General features: G+C 39.5%; 1 protein-coding gene across 1 annotated transcript in view; it reads left to right on the top strand.

The window, feature by feature from the left end:
• The window catches only part of METTL16 (methyltransferase 16, RNA N6-adenosine), a 72,920-nt gene that overhangs the window by 19,372 nt on the left and 33,860 nt on the right, over positions 1-19,688 (top strand). The window contains exons 3-5 of the mRNA XM_045773138.2: positions 10,992-11,191; positions 16,384-16,524; positions 18,896-19,011. Of these exons, the coding sequence (XP_045629094.1) occupies positions 10,992-11,191; positions 16,384-16,524; positions 18,896-19,011 (457 nt within the window). The remainder of the gene's footprint in view (positions 1-10,991; positions 11,192-16,383; positions 16,525-18,895; positions 19,012-19,688) is intronic.

Here is a 19,688-nt window from a genome sequence, read left to right as displayed (position 1 = left end):
CAACAAATTAGTATTCATAATTCTCACTATTACTATTATTATTACTATATTCTAAGCAAATCTGTCACGTGGATCCCATACTCTCCTCTCATCTCAGGAACCTTAGTCTGATTTTCCTTCTCCTAATTATTTAATCTCTATCAACTGGCTTCTTCTCTTTGACTTTTTAGAAATTTGAGATATAATTCACATACTAGAAAATAATTTTATTTGATTGTTTAAAGATTTATTTATTTATTTGAGAGAAAGCATATGCGCACAGCTGGGGGGTCAGAGGGAGAGAGAAACTGAAGTACACTCTGCTCGGTGCAGAGCCTCTTGTGGGGCTCCATCCCACAACCCCAAGATCACGACCCGAGCTGAAACCAAGAGTCACATGCTCAATTGACTGTGCCGCCCAACTGGCCCTAAAATCATCATTTTAAAGTGTACAATTCAGTTGTTCTGACTATGTCACAGGGTTGTACAAAGCATCCCCAGTAATTCCAGAACATTTTTGTCACCCTTGGAAGAAACCTATTCAGCAGTCACTCCCAACTACTTCCTCTCGCTCTTTAGCCCCTGGCAACCACACTAATCTGCTTACTTTCTTTATATATTTGCATGTTTTAGACATTTTGTATAAATAGAATCATAATATGTGGCCTTTGTGACTTTCCATTGACTTTTTTTTTTTTTTTAAAGATTTTATTTATTTATTTGACAGAGATAGAGACAGCCAGCGAGAGAGGGAACACAAGCAGGGGGAGTGGGAGAGGAAGAAGCAGGCTCATAGAGGAAGAGCCTGATGTGGGGCTCGATCCCAGATCGCCGGGATCACGCCCTGAGCCGAAGGCAGACGCCCAACCGCTATGCCACCCAGGCGCCCCTCCATTGACTTTTAAACATGTTTGAGTCTTCAGTTAAAAAATTACTAATAGGGGCGCCTGGGTGGCTCCGTCATTAAGTTTCTGCCTTCGGCTCGGGTTATGATCCCAGGGTTCTGGGATCAAGCCCTGCATCGGGCTCCCTGCTTGGCAAGCCTGCTTCTCCCTCTCCCTCTGCCTGCTACTGCCCCTGCTGCACTCTCTCTCTCTGTCAAATAAATAAATAAAATCTTAAAAAATAAAATAAAATAAAAAATTACTAATAAAATCTCTCCATCAACACTACCACTTACACGGCCCCATCTCACTTCTCCCTTGCATAACAACTTCTTGGAGAATTGTTTATTTTTACTGTCTTCAGTTTTCCCACACCTTACTTAATCTTCAGCTCATTCCGGGGTGGTTTCTAATTCCACCACTACCAAAGCAGCTCTTGAAAAAGGTTTCCAGTGATCTTGTGTCACTAAATGCAATTTTGGTTTTCAGTTGACTTTTGAGAAGCAGGTTACTTTGCTGACGCTGTTCTTCATGGACACTCTCTTCCCTTGGCTTCCTCGGCACCACACTTTCTTCCATCCTTTTAGTCTCCTTGTGTGGCTTCCTTTGTAATGATTGTATATACAGCCATTAAAGGAGCCTTCAAGACTTAGTGCAGAGCTCTTTTTTCTTCTGATTTTGTATTTTCCCCTTAAGCATTCTTATCACTCCAGGGCCTCACTTCTTTGTTTGCAGATCACTTATAGGTTTGTTGCCCCAGACCAATTTTCTGGGCTCTATACCTAAAGGTCACTGCTTCCTTAGTGTCTCTACTTGACTGTCTCAGATTCAGCTCAGATTTATGATATTTATTCTAAAAAATGGTTCTCTGTCAGAGTTCCGAATTTTAGTGAATGGCACTGTCCATCCTGTTGCAGAACCCTAGGGGATATCTGTGAATACATCCTTTCTCACCTCACATACAAGTCCATCAGCAAATCTTGGAAATTTTCCCCCCCGAATCTCTCTTAATTCCTTTCACTTTTGCCTAGCTTTGCCACCACCACCTTAATCCAGCCTCTTCACTCACGTTAATGTGGTGTTCCCTTCCCCCAGTTCTTTCTTGCTTAATTTTTATTCTGTTCTGTTATTAGCTCAGTTATCTTTTCTGATTTTTCCAGGGTAGTTCCACTACTTACGTAGGTTTCACAGCACCTTGTACCTGTCTTTTACAGCATTCATCACAGTGACAATTTTACGTGTATTTGAGTGATTCTTGGATGAATACCTAACCTCTACTGTCACTGTCATGAAGGGAGAGGTCATGTCTGTATTTGCATACTGCAGTATCTCTAGCACTTTGCACAGTGCCTAGCACATAGTTGATACATGATAAATATCTGTCGAATGAATAAAGGAGTAAATGCCCACTGTCACAACTTCTTAAAAATTCTAACCTATTCCATATAACTCAGTTGAACAAAGTAAAGTAATCTCTGCACCCAATGTGGGGCTTGAACTCACAACCTTGAAATTAAGTCAGCCAGACACCCCAGGATTGAAACATTTTTATATTCCATCTTTGAAAGTACAGGGGAGCCAAGTACCCCAGCTTTTTCTTTTTCTTCTTTTTTTTTTTTTTTTTTTTGTAATTCCACTGTTGACAATATAGGTTACTTCCTGACAGCCTGTGAATTGTGTAAGGCTTGCAGTTGTTTATTGCCCACATAGATTGTAAGAATCAGGGGAATTCCATGTAAAATTATGGTTTGCTGGTTTCCTTTGAAAATTTTAGAGCTCTGGCAAGATGGCTGGTAAACTCAGTTGAAATTAATTACCTGGAACTGAGTGGTGATCATACCCTTTGAAATGGCCATTTGTGTCATCTGGCCTAATGCTACTAAAAGTGTGGTTATTGAACTAGTGGCTCGTCCACAAACTATTTGTTACTGTCCACAGGGATAAAGACCTTGTGCTACACGTTTAAGCTCAACAGACATTTTTTTGATTGAATGACTTTCTTCAGTGTGCTGATTTTCAGGCTAGCACAAGTTCTGTATCTTGTTAGGGACTGGCATTTTGAGTAGCACCATGTAAATATTTGAGTTTGCAATCCCTGATTTTCATAATTTTATTCAAAATGCCAGTGCAAAGTAACCATTCAGAAGTTATGGGATAATAATTATGTCCTGTCAGGTGTCCTGCTGTTGCTTTTACACTGTTCAAGGTAATACTGTTAAGCTTATTTTATAAGGTATCTAGGCTGTTAAGTTTCTTTGATAGAAAAATTGTGAATTTTTACATTTCAGATTTTGAGGTTTTGGACATAGACACTGTATTGGGAAATAATTCATTTGTGTGTTTAGCAGTGAAGCTTAATCGATGAGGCTTTTGTGATAGAATAAAGGATGTGAATTCATTTGAATGCCTTAGTGGTACTCAGATGGGAACTTTCCATATGTAAACATTTGATTTTTATTTCTCTGTCATTGAAGGAAATGGGGTTGTCCCATCTTTTTCACATACTTGACAGATTCCACAGGAGTAAAATGCAACATTCTTATTAGAATTAAAAGTAAAGTTTTTATGTATTTAATACCTCCCCCCTTTTTTTGCTACATCATTTATCTTGTTGAACCTGAGATTGTACAGCTTTTAATTGAGGAAGAAATCCAAAGGTAATACAAGTCCTTTTTTTTTTTTAATTGATTGAGGCAATTGCTGTGCGATTGAGTGAAGCAGAAATGTGTTCAAGGTTGCTTGCCCATGGACTAATTCTCTTTTATCAGCCCCCACAAATGACAAAATTAATATATATCTACTTAGATGTCTAGAAATAGACTTAATTCCCCTTTAGGCTTAATATATTTTAATGAGACTTATTGCTAGCGCATATTGATACAATAAACTTCTACGTGCACTGTTTTGTAGAAACTGGTCTTTAAAGGCTCACCAATCCCCCCCTAAATGTAAAGGGGTTATCACTTTTAAATTACTGTCCTCCTGGGGGTGCCTGGCAGGCTCAGTTGCTAAAGCATATGACTCTTGATCTTGGGGTCATGAGTTGAGCCCCAAGTTGGGGTAAAGTATACTTTATTAAAAAGAAAGAAAGAAAGAAAGAAAGAAGTTACTATTCTCCGGGCTTTTCTTGGGGCTTCTCTCCGGCATTTTGTCTTTCTGACTGTTCCTGCACAGTTGCTTCTTCATCCCAGTGAATGCTTTTCATCCCCCTCAAAATCGATGGTTACCCAGTGCGTTTTCTCTTTTCCTTACAGTTGGCTGGTATACTTTTGCTTAAACTTTTGTTTTCAATCTTTGGATCACTGTGTATTGGCATAGTTTTTGTTTACAGCATAGATTACTGGTTTTGTCTTTATAATCTAATCTGAGAGTCTTGTAGTGGAGTGTACCATTCACATTTATTTTATATTGTGCTTTGTTTTGATTGCTTCTTTTTCCTTTATTTACACTGTGTGATCTGGTTTTCATCTCCCTTTTCTTCACCACCTGATTTTATTTGATTATATTATTTCTCTTAATTTTTCTAGTATTTATATTCTTTTTTTTTTTAAGATTTTATTTATTTATTTGACAGAGAGAGAGACAGCCAGCGAGAGAGGGAACACAAGCAGGGGGAGTGGGAGAGGAAGAAGCAGGCTCATAGCGGAGGAGTCTGATGTGGGGGCTCGATCCCAGAACGCCGGGATCACGCCCTGAGCTGAAGGCAGACGCTTAACCGCTGTGCCACCCAGGCGCCCCTCTAGTATTTATATTCTTAAATGTGTACTTCTGTCTCTGCTACTTACCAAAATCTTTTCACCCATGTTGAGGAAATAATGTACTTAAATATCTCTTCCTTTTCCATCTCCCCTCCTTAATTTTAATTATATGTACATTATTATGGTTTACAAACACTTACATTCTGTTGTGTAGCCACGGGTGTTTTAATTTTGTTCTCTAGTTAAAATAGCTTCAGTGCTCACTACTAGTCTTTTGCCCTAGTTTCTTTATTTGTCCCCTGCCTTGGTTGAACTTTGAGCTCTTGTATGCTCAAAAATGTTTATTTGTTGTCATTATACTTGAAGTACAATTTTGCTGAGTATAAAATTGTTGAGTAACATTTTACCTCTCTTAGGGCTTTGTAGTCTGTGTCCTTTTGTTTTCTCCTACTAAACAGTGCTGTGGAAGTCTGAAGCCAGTCTTTTTGTTTGTTTGTTTGTTTGTTTAAGATTTTATTTTCAAGTAATCTCTATGCCCAGTGTGGAGCTTGAATTTACAACCCCAAGATCAAGGGGAGTCACATGCCTACCAGCTGAGCCTCGCACCCCCTGAAGCCAGTCTTTTTACCTTGCTACCCTTCTTCCCCCGATAGATGGTTCAACTATTTTGCCTAGATGTATAGTTTTTTTCTCTTAATCCTCAAAGTCTAGTAACTTTTCTGGTATATGTGTTGGTATTGCTAATTCTGAATTGGTTTTTCTAAGGGCTCAGTAAATCTTCTTTTGAGGGGAGGGGATTATCTTGAATAATTTCTTTGTTCTCCTTCTTTGGTTCCCTTCTTCAGGAACACCAATTATGTGTATGAGGGGTCTCCATTATCTGCCTCTCCCATATTTATTATTTTTTCTCTAACTTTTTTTTAAAGATTTATTTATTTGAGAGAGACAGAGAGAGAGAGAGAGCATGAGGTGGGGGGAGTTGGCGGGCAGCAGCTTCAGTGAAGCAGAGATGGAGGGAGAGGAACAAGCAGATTTCCCACTGAGCCTGGATCCGAGGCAGGGCCCCATCCCAGGTGGGGCTTGATCCCAAGACCCTGAGATCATGACCTGACCTGAAACCAAGAGTCTGACGCTTAACCGACTGAGCCACCCAGGTGCCCCAGTTATTTTTTCTCTAAATTTTAACTTCTTGTTCTTGTTCATTTCATCTGTTTTGATAGTTCACATACTGTAAAATTCACCTTTTTAAATTGTATAAATCAGTGGTTTTTAGTGTGTGGACAGTATTGTGCCATCATTATCACCACTATCTCATTCCTGAATTCCATTTCATTTTGCAAGGTTTTTTTTTTTCCTGTAACATTTTTTTAAATTTATTTGTCATTGAGAGAGAGCACACAAGCAGGAGGAGCGGCAGGCAGAGGGAGAAGCAGACTCCCCGCTGAGCAGGGAGCCCAATGTGGGACTCGATCCCAGGACCCTGGGAACATGACCTGAGCTGAAAGCAGATGCTTAACTGACTGAGCCACCCAGGCGCCCCTGTTTTGTCCTCCTTGGTGTATCATTGAAGCATATGATGGCAGTTTGTTCCATGATTAGTGGTGTTAACTTTGATCGCTTGTTTAAGGTGGTAGTCATCAGGTTTCTTAGAGTTATTATTTTCTCCTGTGTGATAATTTGTGGGGAAGTACTTTGAGACCATGTAAATATTTTGTTTCTCATTGAATTTTTATCTACCGTTTTTAGCATCCATTGATGATTCTTAGTTGAAACATTTAGGAGCATGGTGATTGCCAAGTGTAATTTTCTAGCTCCTTCATTTCTTCTCCGTTTGTTAGTTATCATTCCATTGTAAATAAGGGCTGTGATTTCTTCCCCATTTATTTATGTAAGTATGGACTCCTATGTTTTTCTTTTACTGTGTGGACTATAATCACTTGATAGCATTCTTCATTCAAATTGTGCCAGATTTGGTCAGTGGGAGCTTCATTAACTGGCCCACGTCCTTTTGACTTTCCTCATCTTTGGGCATGTCCTGTTTTCTGATACAGTGAAGTGTTCCAGGCTCATCTTAAACTTTCTCCTACTTCAAACCTGGAATAGCCATTCAACTAAGGAACTCTGATTCCTTTTAGTGGGAGTGGTATTTGGAAACCAAGATCTGGAGCGCTAGGTATGCTCACTGCTTCTAGGTTCTGATTATATCTCTTGAGATTCCACTATAGCCATCTTCTTTCTGTTTGCTATAGATTATATTAAAATTTCATTTTTTAGAATTGAGGTATAGTTGACATATAACATTGTATCAGTTTTAGGTATATAACCTGATGATTCAATATTTGTGTATATTAAAAATGATCACAATAAGTATAATATCTGTCATCATATAGTCACAATTTTTTTTCTTGTGATGAGAACTTTTAAGATTCTCTTAGCAGCTTTCAAATTTGCAGTATAATATTATTTACTATGGCCACCATGCTGTATATTACATCTCCATGACTTATTTATTTTATAACTGTAAATGTATACCTTTTGACCCCCTTCACCATTTCACCCACCCCATGCCTCTGGCAACCACCAGTCTGTTTCCTACCTATGAGGGGTTTTTTTGTTTGTTTTTGTTTTTTAAGTACACTCTACCCCCAGTGTGGGGCTTGGACTCACAACCCTAAGATCAAGAGTTGCATGCTCTACCGACTGAATCAGCCAGGTGCTTCTATGAGGTGTTTTTTGTTTTTCATTTTAGATTCTGCATTTAAGGGAGATGATATGGTATTTCCTCTTCTCTGTCTGATCTGTTTTACTTGGCATAATGCCTTCAGGGTCCACCATTGTCGTTGCAGATGGCAAGGTTTCATTCGTTTTTATGGCTGAATAGTATTCTGTGTGTGTGTGTGTGTGTGTGTGTGTGTGGTTTCACATTTTTTTTATCCATTTATTCATTGCTGGACACGTAGGTTGTTTCCATGTCTTAACTATTGTAAATAAAGCTGCAGTGAACATAGGGGTACATATATCTTTTTGAGTTAGTGTTTTCATTTTCTTTGGATAAATATTCAGAAGTGAAATTGCTGGACTGTATGGTAGTTCTTTTTTTTTTTTTTCAATTCCAGTATAGTTTATATACACTTTTACATTAGTTTCCAGGTATACAATAATAGCAATTCAACAGTTCTGTACATTATTCAGTACTCATCACAGCACGTTCATTCCTTAATCTGTATCACCTATTTTACACCTCTGATGGTAACCATCAGTTTGTTCTCTTGAGTTAAGAGTCTGTTTCTTGGTTTGTCTGTCAGTAGTTCTATTTTTAATTTTTTAAGGAACCACCATACTGTTTTCCATAGTGGGTGCACCAGTTTACACTCCTTTTATTCTTTTTTTTTTTTTTTTTAAAGATTTTATTTATTTATCCGACAGAGATAGAGACAGCCAGCGAGAGAGGGAACACAAGCAGGGGAAGTGGGAGAGGAAGAAGCAGACTCATAGCGGAAGAGCCTGATGGGGGGCTCGATCCCATAACGCCGGGATCACGCCCTGAGCCGAAGGCAGACGCTCAACCGCTGTCCCACCCAGGCACCCCTACACTCCTTTTATTCTTAATTCTCTTTTATTTTTTTTGCCACAAACTAGTACCCTGAAACATTCTCGTTGTTGTTGTTGTTGTTTTTTAAAGATTTTATTTATTTGAGAGAGAGTGAGAATGAGCGTGAGCTGGGGGGAGGGCAAAGGGAGAGGGAGAAGCAGAGTCCCCACTGAGCAGGGAGCCCGACGTGGGGCTTGATCCCAGGACCCTGAAAGCATGACCTGAGCTAAAGACAGAAGCTTAACCAACTGAGCCACCCGGGTACCCCACCCTGAAGCGTTCTTCAAGGTCATAAGATACCATACATTCAAGTATAGAGTGTGTTTTTGTATAGATAACAAATTTTGTATGTATTCCTGAAACCTAATCCTGCTTGTCATCACTCTTCACAAATTCTTTTACTATTAAAGTTTTCTTTTTTCTTTTTTTTTTTTTTTTAAGATTTTATTTATTTATTTGACATAGAGAGACAGCCAGCGAGAGAGGGAACACAAGCAGGGGGAGTGGGAGAGGAAGAAGCAGGCTCCCAGCGGAGGAGCCTGATGTGGGGCTCGAACCCAGGACTCTGGGATCACGCCCTGAGCCGAAGGCAGACGCTTAACGACTGAGCCACCCAGGCGCCCCTAAAGTTTGTTTTTCTGAACAGTTTTTTTAAAGAATAGGTTGTGTTTCTCAGGGTTGTGAGATTGAGCCCTGTGTTGGCTCTACTGTGGGAGTGTAGCCTGCTTAAGATTCTCTTTCTCCATGTGCCCCCCACCTTAAAAAGATAAAGAGTAGATCATGTCATCTGCAACCATTGATTGTATATTCCTTAATATGTGTTCAGTAGTGTTATTAAATGCTTACTATCATAAAGCAGAAGCATAAAGAATTTGTTAGGTAACACACTGGAGGATAATGGAAGTGTTTACTGGTGTTTGGTTATTCTATGTCTTCAGTAACTGTATTGATTGCTCCATGTCTCTATAATTTGCTCTACAAATATTTACATGAATAGCATTTTACTGATTCATAGTATGCATCATAAACCCTTAAAATTTTACCTGGAAGGACCCTTAGATTTTTATTATGTCTAATCCCTTTGTTTATAGATGGAGAAACTGAGACCTAAGAATTGAGGTGACCTGTAGTCCATGGCTAGTTGATTGCAGAATCGAGATTGAAGTCCAGATTTCTGAACTCCTGTACTCTAGAATATTTTTGCTGTGGGTGATGGTGGAGCTTGGGTCTACCTGAAGTTTCCACGGTAGCCAGATGGATAAAGCACTCTTCCTTCTGTCTCAGCATTGAGTTTTTCAAAGTGATTGGTCAGTTGATGGCTAAGATGAGAACATACAACGTTAGACCAGAATTTAGAGCAGTTTCAAAGCTGCTTTCTTAGTTCAGTCCCATCTACTGACTTTCTGCTCTCTTTTCATTGCCCTATTTATAAATAAGATCTTTGGTTTTGTTTTAAGGCTTCCACTTTAGTAGCATTTTAACATTAAAATAATTATATTGGCAGAGTTTCTTTAAAAGTTAAAAGTTAAATGTAAATATCATATATGGATCATATCATATGAACACTTGCTTGTGAATATTCAAAGCACCATTGTTGATGAGAGCCAAAAAGTGAAACAGTCCAAATGTTCATTAAGTGGTAAATGGGTAAACAAACCACTAATGCAGTTATTCCTACAATGGAATATTATTTGGCCACATAAAGGAATGAAGTACTGATACATGCTACACTGTTGGTGAACCTCACAAACGTTGTGGTAAGTGGAAGAATCCAGACATAAAGACTACTATTTAGGATTTCATTTAGATGAAATGTCCACAAGAAGCCAGTCTGTGGAGACAGAAAGTACATTAGTGGTTGCCTAGAGCTGACGGTGGAAATAAGGAATGGCTTGCAAATGGGCATGAGGTGTCTCTTTTAGGGTGATGAAAGTGTTCTTTTTTTTTTTTTTTTTTTTAAGATTTTATTTATTTATTTGACAGAGAGAGAGACAGGCAGCGAGAGAGGGAACACAAGCAGGGGGAGTGGGAGAGGAAGAAGCAGGCTCCCAGCAGAGCAGGGAGCCTGATGCGGGGCTCGATCCCAGGACTCCGGGATCACCCCCTGAGCCGAAGGCAGGTGCTTAACAACTGAGCCACCCAGGAGTCCTGAAAGTGTTCTAAAATTGGATTGTGGTGATGGTTGCCCAACTCTTAATATAATAAAAACTGTTGAATTATATACTTATGAATTTTATGTAAATTATACCTCAGTAAAGCTGCTAAAAGTAGTTACATTTTAAAATTGTTATCTATAATATTTAAGTATCTTATTCTATTTGCATTATTAAGCATTTTATACTGTTTTCTTTCCACTTTTAAATATGATTTTTAAAAAGTGCTGAAGTCAAATTATGTTAATAAAAATAGCCAGCATTTGTATAATAGATATTATGTACTGGGCATTATGCTAACTTTTCTCAGATTATCTCACAGCAACACTATGATATAGGTATTATTATTCCCATTTTACAGCTGAGGAAACAGTCTCATGGAGGTTAAATAACTTGTCCAAAGTCACATAACTGAGTAAGGAGACAAACGGGCAGGAATTGGAACAGAGACACTCCTGTCCTCCATGGTCCTTGTATGAAAATGCAGTGTTTTCAGTGGAAATTATAGAGCGTTTCATATGCTACGACTGTGTGTTTGTTGCTGCACTGAATGCTCTGCATAGCTATTTATGTGTGGTCTCCTAGAAAATTCACATGGGTGTTTGGTATTGTCTGGCTGCCATAGAGCTTGTATAGCATAGTGAATCTTACTAATCAGTTTCATTTCTTTTTCTTCACTCCTCAGTCTTAATTTTAAAGACCCCGAAGCAGTCAGAGCTCTGACCTGTACTCTTCTAAAGGAAGATTTTGGACTTTCTATTGATATTCCATTGGAACGACTGATTCCTACAGTTCCGTTGAGACTCAACTACATTCATTGGGTAGAAGATCTGATTGGTCATCAGGACTCTGACAGAAGTACTCTCCGAAGAGGAATTGACATAGGTATATATGGTTTTAAATTCTTTTTTTTTTTTTAAGATTTTATTTATTTATTTTTGAGAGAGAGAGCATGAGCAGGGGGAAGGGGCAGAGGGAGAGGCAGACTCCCCACTGAGCAGGGATCCTAATGCGGGACTCGATCCCAGGACCCTGGGATCATGACCTGAACCAAAGGCAGGTGCTTCACTGACTGAGCCATCCCAGGTGCCCTTTAAATTCTTTTTTAGCTAAACATGAGTTTCATTTATTTTGCAAGGTCAGTTTCTTTGTAAACTTCTCTTCTGGGTATCTTTGTGTGAAAGAAGCTGGCTACAGACATTACTGTTCCTACTTGCTACACTTGGGCTTTTTTGCCATTTGTTTCTCTTGAGAAGGGATTTTTAACACCAAACGGAACAAGGGTGTAACAGGGCAGAACTCAAGTGAGACTCTTGTTTTCTTAGCTTTTCAGATTACCATATTGATGTCTGTATCTTTTGGACATTATTTTTATTCTGAATTATTTGGTGTTAGTACCGTAGACCCCATATTGGAATATTGTGTGATGGCCATTTAATAAAAGATCATGTGGGCTGAATACTTTCAGGAATCTCTTGGATGATTATTAATCATTTAACTGGCATTTAATCCAAAATTAAAGAGAGGAAAAAAGTCATTACTTTTAAGATGTTCTCTTAGTTGTAAACTTTTACAATAGAAAAGACTGTCTAATTTATTCATTTGAGAGATTAAGTGGAGCTATAGAAGGAAATGAAGCTAGGGTATGTTTTGCAATTATAAATGTATTGTTTATTTAGCATAGCCAATGTTCTAATTTGATAGGGTTAAGAGATTTTTTTAATCCTTTGGCCTTTACTAATCCTTTATGGGGAGAAAGCTATGTGGCTCTATTTCTTTTCTTTTTTTTTTTTTTTTAAGATTTTTTTAATTTATTTGACAGAGATAGAGACAGCCAGCGAGAGAGGGAACACAAGCAGGGGAGTGGGAGAGGAAGAAGCAGGCTCATAGCAGAGGAGCCTGATGTGGGGCTCGATCCCAGAACGCCGGGATCACGCCCTGAGCTGAAGGCAGACGCTTAACCGCTGTGCCACCCAGGTGCCCCAGTGTGGCTCTATTTCTAATCATGGTAGAGATATAATAGGAAAGACACTTTCTCGGTAGAGGTAAATGTTTAGTTTTTGACATCTGTATGCATTTTTAGCAAACGTTTTTCAGTCCCCCTCATACATGACCTTTTCAGGTTGTTTATTGGCTCCTCTGTGGGCTGCTTCTGGTTTTCCTTTCTCCTTTCTAGTCACTCTTCTCCCCTTTCAGGCTTACCTTGCCATTAGATGTTGAGACTCCTTAAAGCTCAGTCTTTAGCTCTTTTTTTCCTTTTCTTTTTTTTTCTTTTTTTTTAAAGATTTTATTTATTTGACAGAGAGAGAGAGAGCCAGAGAGCACAAGCTGGGAGCGGGGAGCGATGGCAGAGGGAGAAGGAGAAGCAGACTCCTCACTGAGCAGGGAGCATGATGCAGGGCTCGATCCCAGCACCCTGGGATCATGACCTAAGCTGAAGGTAGATGCCTAAGTGACTGAGCTACCCAGGTACCCCGTCTTTAGCCCTTTTCTTATTCAGCATCCTAACTCTAGGCAGTTTCATCCACATCTATGACTGTTTTCCACCTCCATGCAAATAACCCACAAATTTATGTATTTTGCCTACTCAGATCTTGAGCTCTAATCCCAAATGTCAGAGATAGGGATATCTTTAGAACATCTCAGACTTTGCCATGTCCAAGAACAGACACATTCTTTTCTTTCTGATCTTGGTCCTCTTTCTTCATTCCTTATTTTAATGAATACACCACAGTCCACCTTGTCATCCTTGATATTCCTTGATACATCTCCCCATTCTCACCTAGAATGTCTGTCATCATTTCCTGTTGGTTTTGTCTCTTAAATATTTCTTGGGATGCCTGGATGGCTCAGTTGGTTAAGTGTCTGGCTCCGGCTCAGGGCATGATCCCATTGTCCTGGGATCAAGTCCTACTCCTTGCTCAGCAGGGATCCTGCTTCTTCCTCTGCCTGCTGCTCCCCCTGCTTGTGCCTTTTGTCTCTCTCTCTGACCAATAAATAAATAAATCTTTGAAAAAATATACTTCTTAAATCATCTAATTCTCTCCATTTCCAGTGTCACCATCTCAGTCCAAGTCACTGTCATCTCTCATGGGCCACAGAATCACCTTTTTTTTTTTTTTTCAGATGTTATTTATTTATTTGTCAGAGAGAGAGAGTGAGTGAGCACATGTGCACACAGAGGAAGAAGCAGGTTCCCCACTGAGCAGGGAGCCCCACACAGGACTCAGTCCCAGGACCTTGGGTTCATGACCTGAGCCGAAGGCAGATGCTTAACCAACTGAGCCACCCAGGTGTCCCCAGAATGACTTTTTAACTACTCATCTACTCTGTTGCCTCTCCATTTCATTTTTCAGAAAATATGTATAAATCCGTACCTGGTCACATGTTTATCACTTTAATGACTTCCTATTGCTTCTGTGATAAACACCCAGTACCCTAACTTGGTCTGTTAGCATGTCCATTGTCTGTTCCCTGCCCTCTTCCTTGAGCTTCTCTAAGCCTCATCCATTGTGCTTCTCTCCCTTGCTTTTACATTTGTGGTCTTCAGTTCTTCTAATAAGTCAGGCACCGTGACTTTAGGCCTTTGTGCATGTTGTTCCCTCTGCCTGTAACTTCCCCACTGTTACCTTGTTAATCTCATTTACCCTGTAGTTGTCAACTCAAGCCTTATTTTCTCAAGAAAGCCTTCTCTGACCTTCCAGCAGGAGACAGATTCCTTGATTATGAGCTTTAGAAAACCATGTTTCTTCCTTCATGGTATTTGATTTATTTTTAACCACAAATTCACTTGTCTGATTTCTTTCCTGACCACTAGATTATAAAGTGCAGAGCCTGTTATTTTTTGCTTACTATAATATCCCAGGGCCCAGCAAAGTTTCTGGCATATAGTAGGTGTCTAGTAAATAATTTGTTGAATGTTCACGGATAAATACAGCATTCTTTCAACATTCAAATTCTGAATGCCCCATATGAGCTAAGCACTATGTAAAAATGAGGGCTTTGTCAAAAGCTCTGCCCTTTTATGTTCCTGGCAGAAGAGTGACTGATGGGTTATAGAAAGCTTAAAAAGTGTAAGGGCCTACTTGGTACTAATTTATTTTAATTATGCCCCAGACTGTCTAAAAGAACACTTGGGGATTATAGGAGGTTAATGGATTTTAGCTCTTCACAAGGGGCACTCTTGCTGAAATCACGTTCATTCTAATTAGGGTTTTATATAAATTCTTCCCCCAGACTCCATCAGTTTGCTCTAATTCTATGATTATACACTTTCCATTTTTATTTATCATTACAAGGATTATTGTCCATTTTAAAATGTCATTCAGTTTCTGAGGGGACTAGGATGTTAGAATTCAAGTCTTTTTGGTCTTAAGAATTGAGAAATTTGATTTTTTTGGCCGAAGACAGGTCCTTTGCCTGTATTTATTACCCTGGAGGTACCTGATCTTAGGGCAGTTGAAGGAAAGTACTTTTTCTTTTTTGCTCTTTGCTTTTAAATGAATTGAAGTATGAAGAGAAAGGCAGTTGTGTGAGAATCAAGGCCTGGTATCTGGTCCAGATCTTTTTTCCTACATAGCTTCTTCCTTACTCTGAATGACTCTGGCTTACCAGAATGGCTGGCAGGGACTAAATAATTGTGGCCTGTGATAGGAGCTTCAGTTCCCTTTACCACCCACTCCTTCACTACCTCATACATCCCCAAGGAGGTGTTTGCCCAGTAGCCTCAGGGCCAGGATGCTGTAAGGAGACACGATAGAAAGTAGAGCGATCAGTGTGACGATTGAAGCGCTGTTAGTTGTCGTCCTTTTTTTTTTTTTTTTTTTTTAAGATTTTATTTATTTATTTCTCAGAGAGAGAGAGAGTGAGTCAGCACAAGCAGGGGGAGCAACAGGCAGAGGGAGAAGCAGGCTTCCTGCTGAGCAAGGAGCCTGATGCGGGACTCGATCCGAGGACCCTGGGATCATGACCTGCGCCGAAGGCAGACGCTTAACTGACTGAGCCACCCAGGCACCTTATTGTCCTGTCTTTTATCAGTCTGTTCAGAATACTTAATGAAGAAGCAATACGATGACCCTGGGTTTCCTGTGGGTGAGGAGTATCTCTAGCCCTCATCTCTTCTTGTCAAATCCTTAGAAGGCTAGACTGGCACCAAGATGTGGTCAGGGGAAGCAGGCCTGGAGTGGCCGGTAGGTGCTGACTACAGTAGGCCTTCAGGAGAATCATTGGCTTTTCTTCTCTTGAATGTGTGCTTTGGATCTTATTGGCCAAGATGATTCAGCGGTCATAAAAGCAGTATTTGTGGTTAGTATATAGTCCAGTCCATGGTTAGGGGATCTACATACAAGTTTAGGACCAAACCGTAGTTGTCAAAGAGTGATTTTTGCCTGAACATTTGCCTTCGAAAGTCTCCCTTGAAACTTTGGTGGCGCAAGCCAGTGACTGATGTTTTGGATCTGGGTCAGGTGTCTTCCCATGTCATCACATCTAAGAAATGAATTCTCTCTTGAGTTGTTTTTTGTTGTTGTCGTTTTTAGGGGTTTTTGTTTTGTTTTAACTTCTGATTTCCTTCAAGTAACAACCTACAGTTATGTGGGGAATTGGTCATTTAAATAATCATAAAAATTTTATACCCTATGAATTTTTCCTGCTTTTGGGGAACGGGATATACAATGATCTATTTTAAGCTTTGATTTCATTTAAGAAAATCGAGTTTTGTGTGAGATTTAAAATTTTATAAAGTAAATTAACTTGTTTTGATAATTTTTAGTTAATCAGTCCTGTAGTCCTTGATCACCAGCCAGTTACGCACACTTCATTTTACATACAACATACACAAGAAGAGGACAGCAGAGTTTGTCCTCTAAGAAATTTGAGTCCAGTTATGAGGTAAGACTGACATACATGAAATGACTAGAGAACCCAGCAGCAACAGTATGTATGTAATCAAATACCAGCTTAGGATTTAAACTGTTAAGGTTTTAAGAATTCTAAGAAGGGAAGAATGGTGTTTTGGCTTGTTATTCTCACCTCTCCCTCTGGTGTACACATCATGTTTTGAATTTTCATTTTACTAGGTACCGGGGCATCCTGCATCTATCCTTTACTTGGAACAACCTTAAATGGCTGGTATTTCCTTGCAACAGAAGTAGATGACATGTGCTTCAACTATGCAAAGAAAAATGTGGAACAGAATAATTTATCTGATCTTATAAAAGGTTAGCTCTCCAGAATAAATATCCCTTTCAAGCACTGTTTATTAACCTGTCTTTATAATTTAACACATCTCATTTTTTGCTTTAGTATACAGACTTTGGTAATTTTAAAAAATACGGTACATCGTGGAAGGAAAAATAAAGTAAGATAAAACAGAGAGCGAGGCAAACCATTAAGAGGCCCTTAACAATAGAGAAAAAACTGAGGGTTGCTGGAGGGGAGGTGGGTCGGGGATGGGCTAAATGGGTGATGGGGATTAAGGAGGGCACTGGATATTACGAGCACTGGGTGTTACATGTAAGTGAGGAATCACTAAATTCTGCTGAAACTTGTACTACACTATATGTTAACTAACTTGAATTTAAATAAAATCTTGGAAGGAAAAAAATAAACAAGTAGAACAGAAGGAAAAAAATATGGTACATTGTAATGGGGTTTGCAGCTTTGTTATCAGAGTTAACTCAGAAGGAAATACAGTAAATAACAGTCAATTTTCATAATTTGTGGATTCTGTATTTGTGAATTTGCCTGCTTGGGGTTATGTTTAACCCCAAAATCAATACTCGAGGTACTTTTATGGTCATTTACAGACATGTGCAGAATGGCAAAAAATTTGAGTCCTCCAGCACGCACATTCCCAGCTGAAATTGAAGAAGGTGATGCTCTGCCTTTTTTTCTAGCTCTCTACTATAAACAAGTGTCCTTTTCTTTTTTTTTTTTTTTTTTTTTTTTAAAGATTTTATTTATTTATGTGACAGAGAGACAGCCAGCGAGAGAGGGAACACAGCAGGGGGAGTGGGAGAGGAAGAAGCAGGCTCCCAGTGGAGGAGCCTGATGTGGGACTCGATCCCGGAATGCCAGGATCACGCCCTGAGCTGAAGGCAGACGCTTTAACGACTGCGCTACCCAGGCGCCCCACAAGTGTCCTTTTCATAGTCTATTTAAGTCATATTTTTTTTTGCATTTTTGTACTTTTTCTTGGTGATTTTGCTGTTTAAAATGGCCCCTAAACATAGTGTTTAAGTGGTATCTAGTAGGTGTTCCTTCAATATAAGAAGAATGTGACAAACCTTACAGAGAAAATAGATGTGTCAGATAAGCTTCATTCAGACATGAGTTCTGGTGCTATGGGCCGTCATCTCGGTACTAATGAATCAGCAGTGTATGTTAAATAAGGTGTCTTTTAAAAAAGTAATAATAAATAAATAAGGTATCTTTAAACAGAAACACACATAAAACAAAATCATATATTGATCAGTTGTTGAGAATGTTTGACCAGAGGCTCACAGTTATATTTCTTTCGGGAGTCATTGGTTCCAGTTCAGTGTTCATGGTGACTTTATAGAACATAACTACCATGGATAATGGAAATCAGCTGTACATGAAATAACCTAGTCACCAAGATTTAATTTTTTATCATTTTAGTGAGAGAGAGCACGAGCAGAGGGAGGGAGAGAGGCAGATTCCCCACCCAGTGGGGAGCCCAATGTGGGGCTCAAGCTCCCTACCCTGGAATCATGACCTGAGCTGAAAGCAAGAGTCGGATGCTTAACTGACTGAGCCACCCAGTTGCCCCATCACCAAGATTTTAAAAGGGAAACGCTGCTGTTGATTAAAGTGTACCATCTTTTTTATTTCAGTACATGGAACTATGCCACAGAGAGTCAAGTCCCCTTAGTGACCATTTAATTTTGTGCTTACTGTATATTTGAAGAGCTGTTCATTTCTTCTTCTTCTCATTAAAGAAAATTTGTGTCTCTTTATGAAAGAACTAGGCTTCTCTTACTAGTGTTAAGCATATCATTATAAGGGGAGATACTAACATTGTTAATGTGTTTTTCAGTTGTCCATTTCTGTGTTACAAATTACTCCAAAATCTAGCAACTTTAAACAACTATTTATCTCATAGTTTTTGTGGGCCAGAAATTTGGGCATGCCCTACTTGGGTGGTTCTGGTTTAGTCTGATGAGTTTTGCAGTCATCTGAAGGATTGACTGGGGATAGAGATTTGTTTCCAAGACGGTTCACATAACATGGCCATTAGTAGAAAGCTTGATTAATTCATGTGGATCTTTCCTCTAGGTCACTTGAGCAACCTTACAGTGTGTCAGCTGGCTTCTCTTTGTGTAAGTAATTCAAGAAATAGGGCAAGGAGGAAGCCATTTTTCTTTCATGACCTAGTCTCAGAAGTGACATCCTTTTGCTTCATATTCTTTCTGTTTAATAAAAGTGAGTCACTGAGTACAGCCTATACTCAAGGAGAGGGAGGTAAACTCTGCCTATTGATTGGAACTAGCGTCATAGAATCTGTGGTCATACTTGAAAACTACCACAGCCTTAATAGTAGTTAACAGTTCGTATTTTTTCTCCTAGTGGTAAAAGTGCCACAGAAGACACTCCTGATGGATGCTCTTAAAGAAGAATCTGAGATAATCTATGATTTTTGCATGTGCAACCCTCCCTTTTTTGCCAATCAGTTGGAAGCCAAGGTAAAGTACCTTCTGCTTTAAGATAAGTGACTATTTCGGGGCACCTGGGTGGTTTGGTCAGTTAAGTGTCTGCCTTCGGCTCAGGTCATGATCTCAGGGTCCTGGGATCGAGTTCCGCATTGGGCTCCCTGCTCAGCGGGGAGCCTGCTTCTCCCTCTGCCTTTGCTGCTCCCTCTGCTTGTGCTTTCTCACTCTTGCTCTCTCAAATAAATAAATAAATAAATAAATAAATAAATAAATAAAATCTTTTAGAAAAAGATAATTGACTAAGTTGTTGATGTTTGCAAAGGTAAGAGCAAAGAACAACTTTTATTTTGGAAGCTATATCAGGATGCTTCTGGTATCAAGCATTGAGGATTCAATTCAGATTGACTTAATAAAGGAAGTTTATTGGCTTACATATCTGAGAAATCCAGCAGCAGTATATTTTATGTATATATGAAGATATGTACATAAAAGTACCCATGTTGTCAGTGTAAACTGGATTTTCCAAAGTGAACACTCCTGTGGAACCAGCATCCAGATGAAGAGATAGAATATTACTAGCATCAGGGGCGCCTGGGTGGCTCCGTTGTTAAGCGTCTGCCTTCGGCTCAGGGCGTGATCCCGGCGTTCTGGGATCGAGCCCCGCATCAGGCTCCTCCGCTGGGAGCCTGCTTCTTCCCCTCCTACTCCCC

This window comes from Ursus americanus, chromosome 23, assembly GCF_024610735.1.
Source record: "Ursus americanus isolate L20-20 chromosome 23, mUrsAme1.1.p, whole genome shotgun sequence".
Classification (NCBI taxonomy): Eukaryota; Metazoa; Chordata; class Mammalia; order Carnivora; family Ursidae; genus Ursus; species Ursus americanus.
This window is presented reverse-complemented; position numbering and strand designations above follow the sequence as displayed.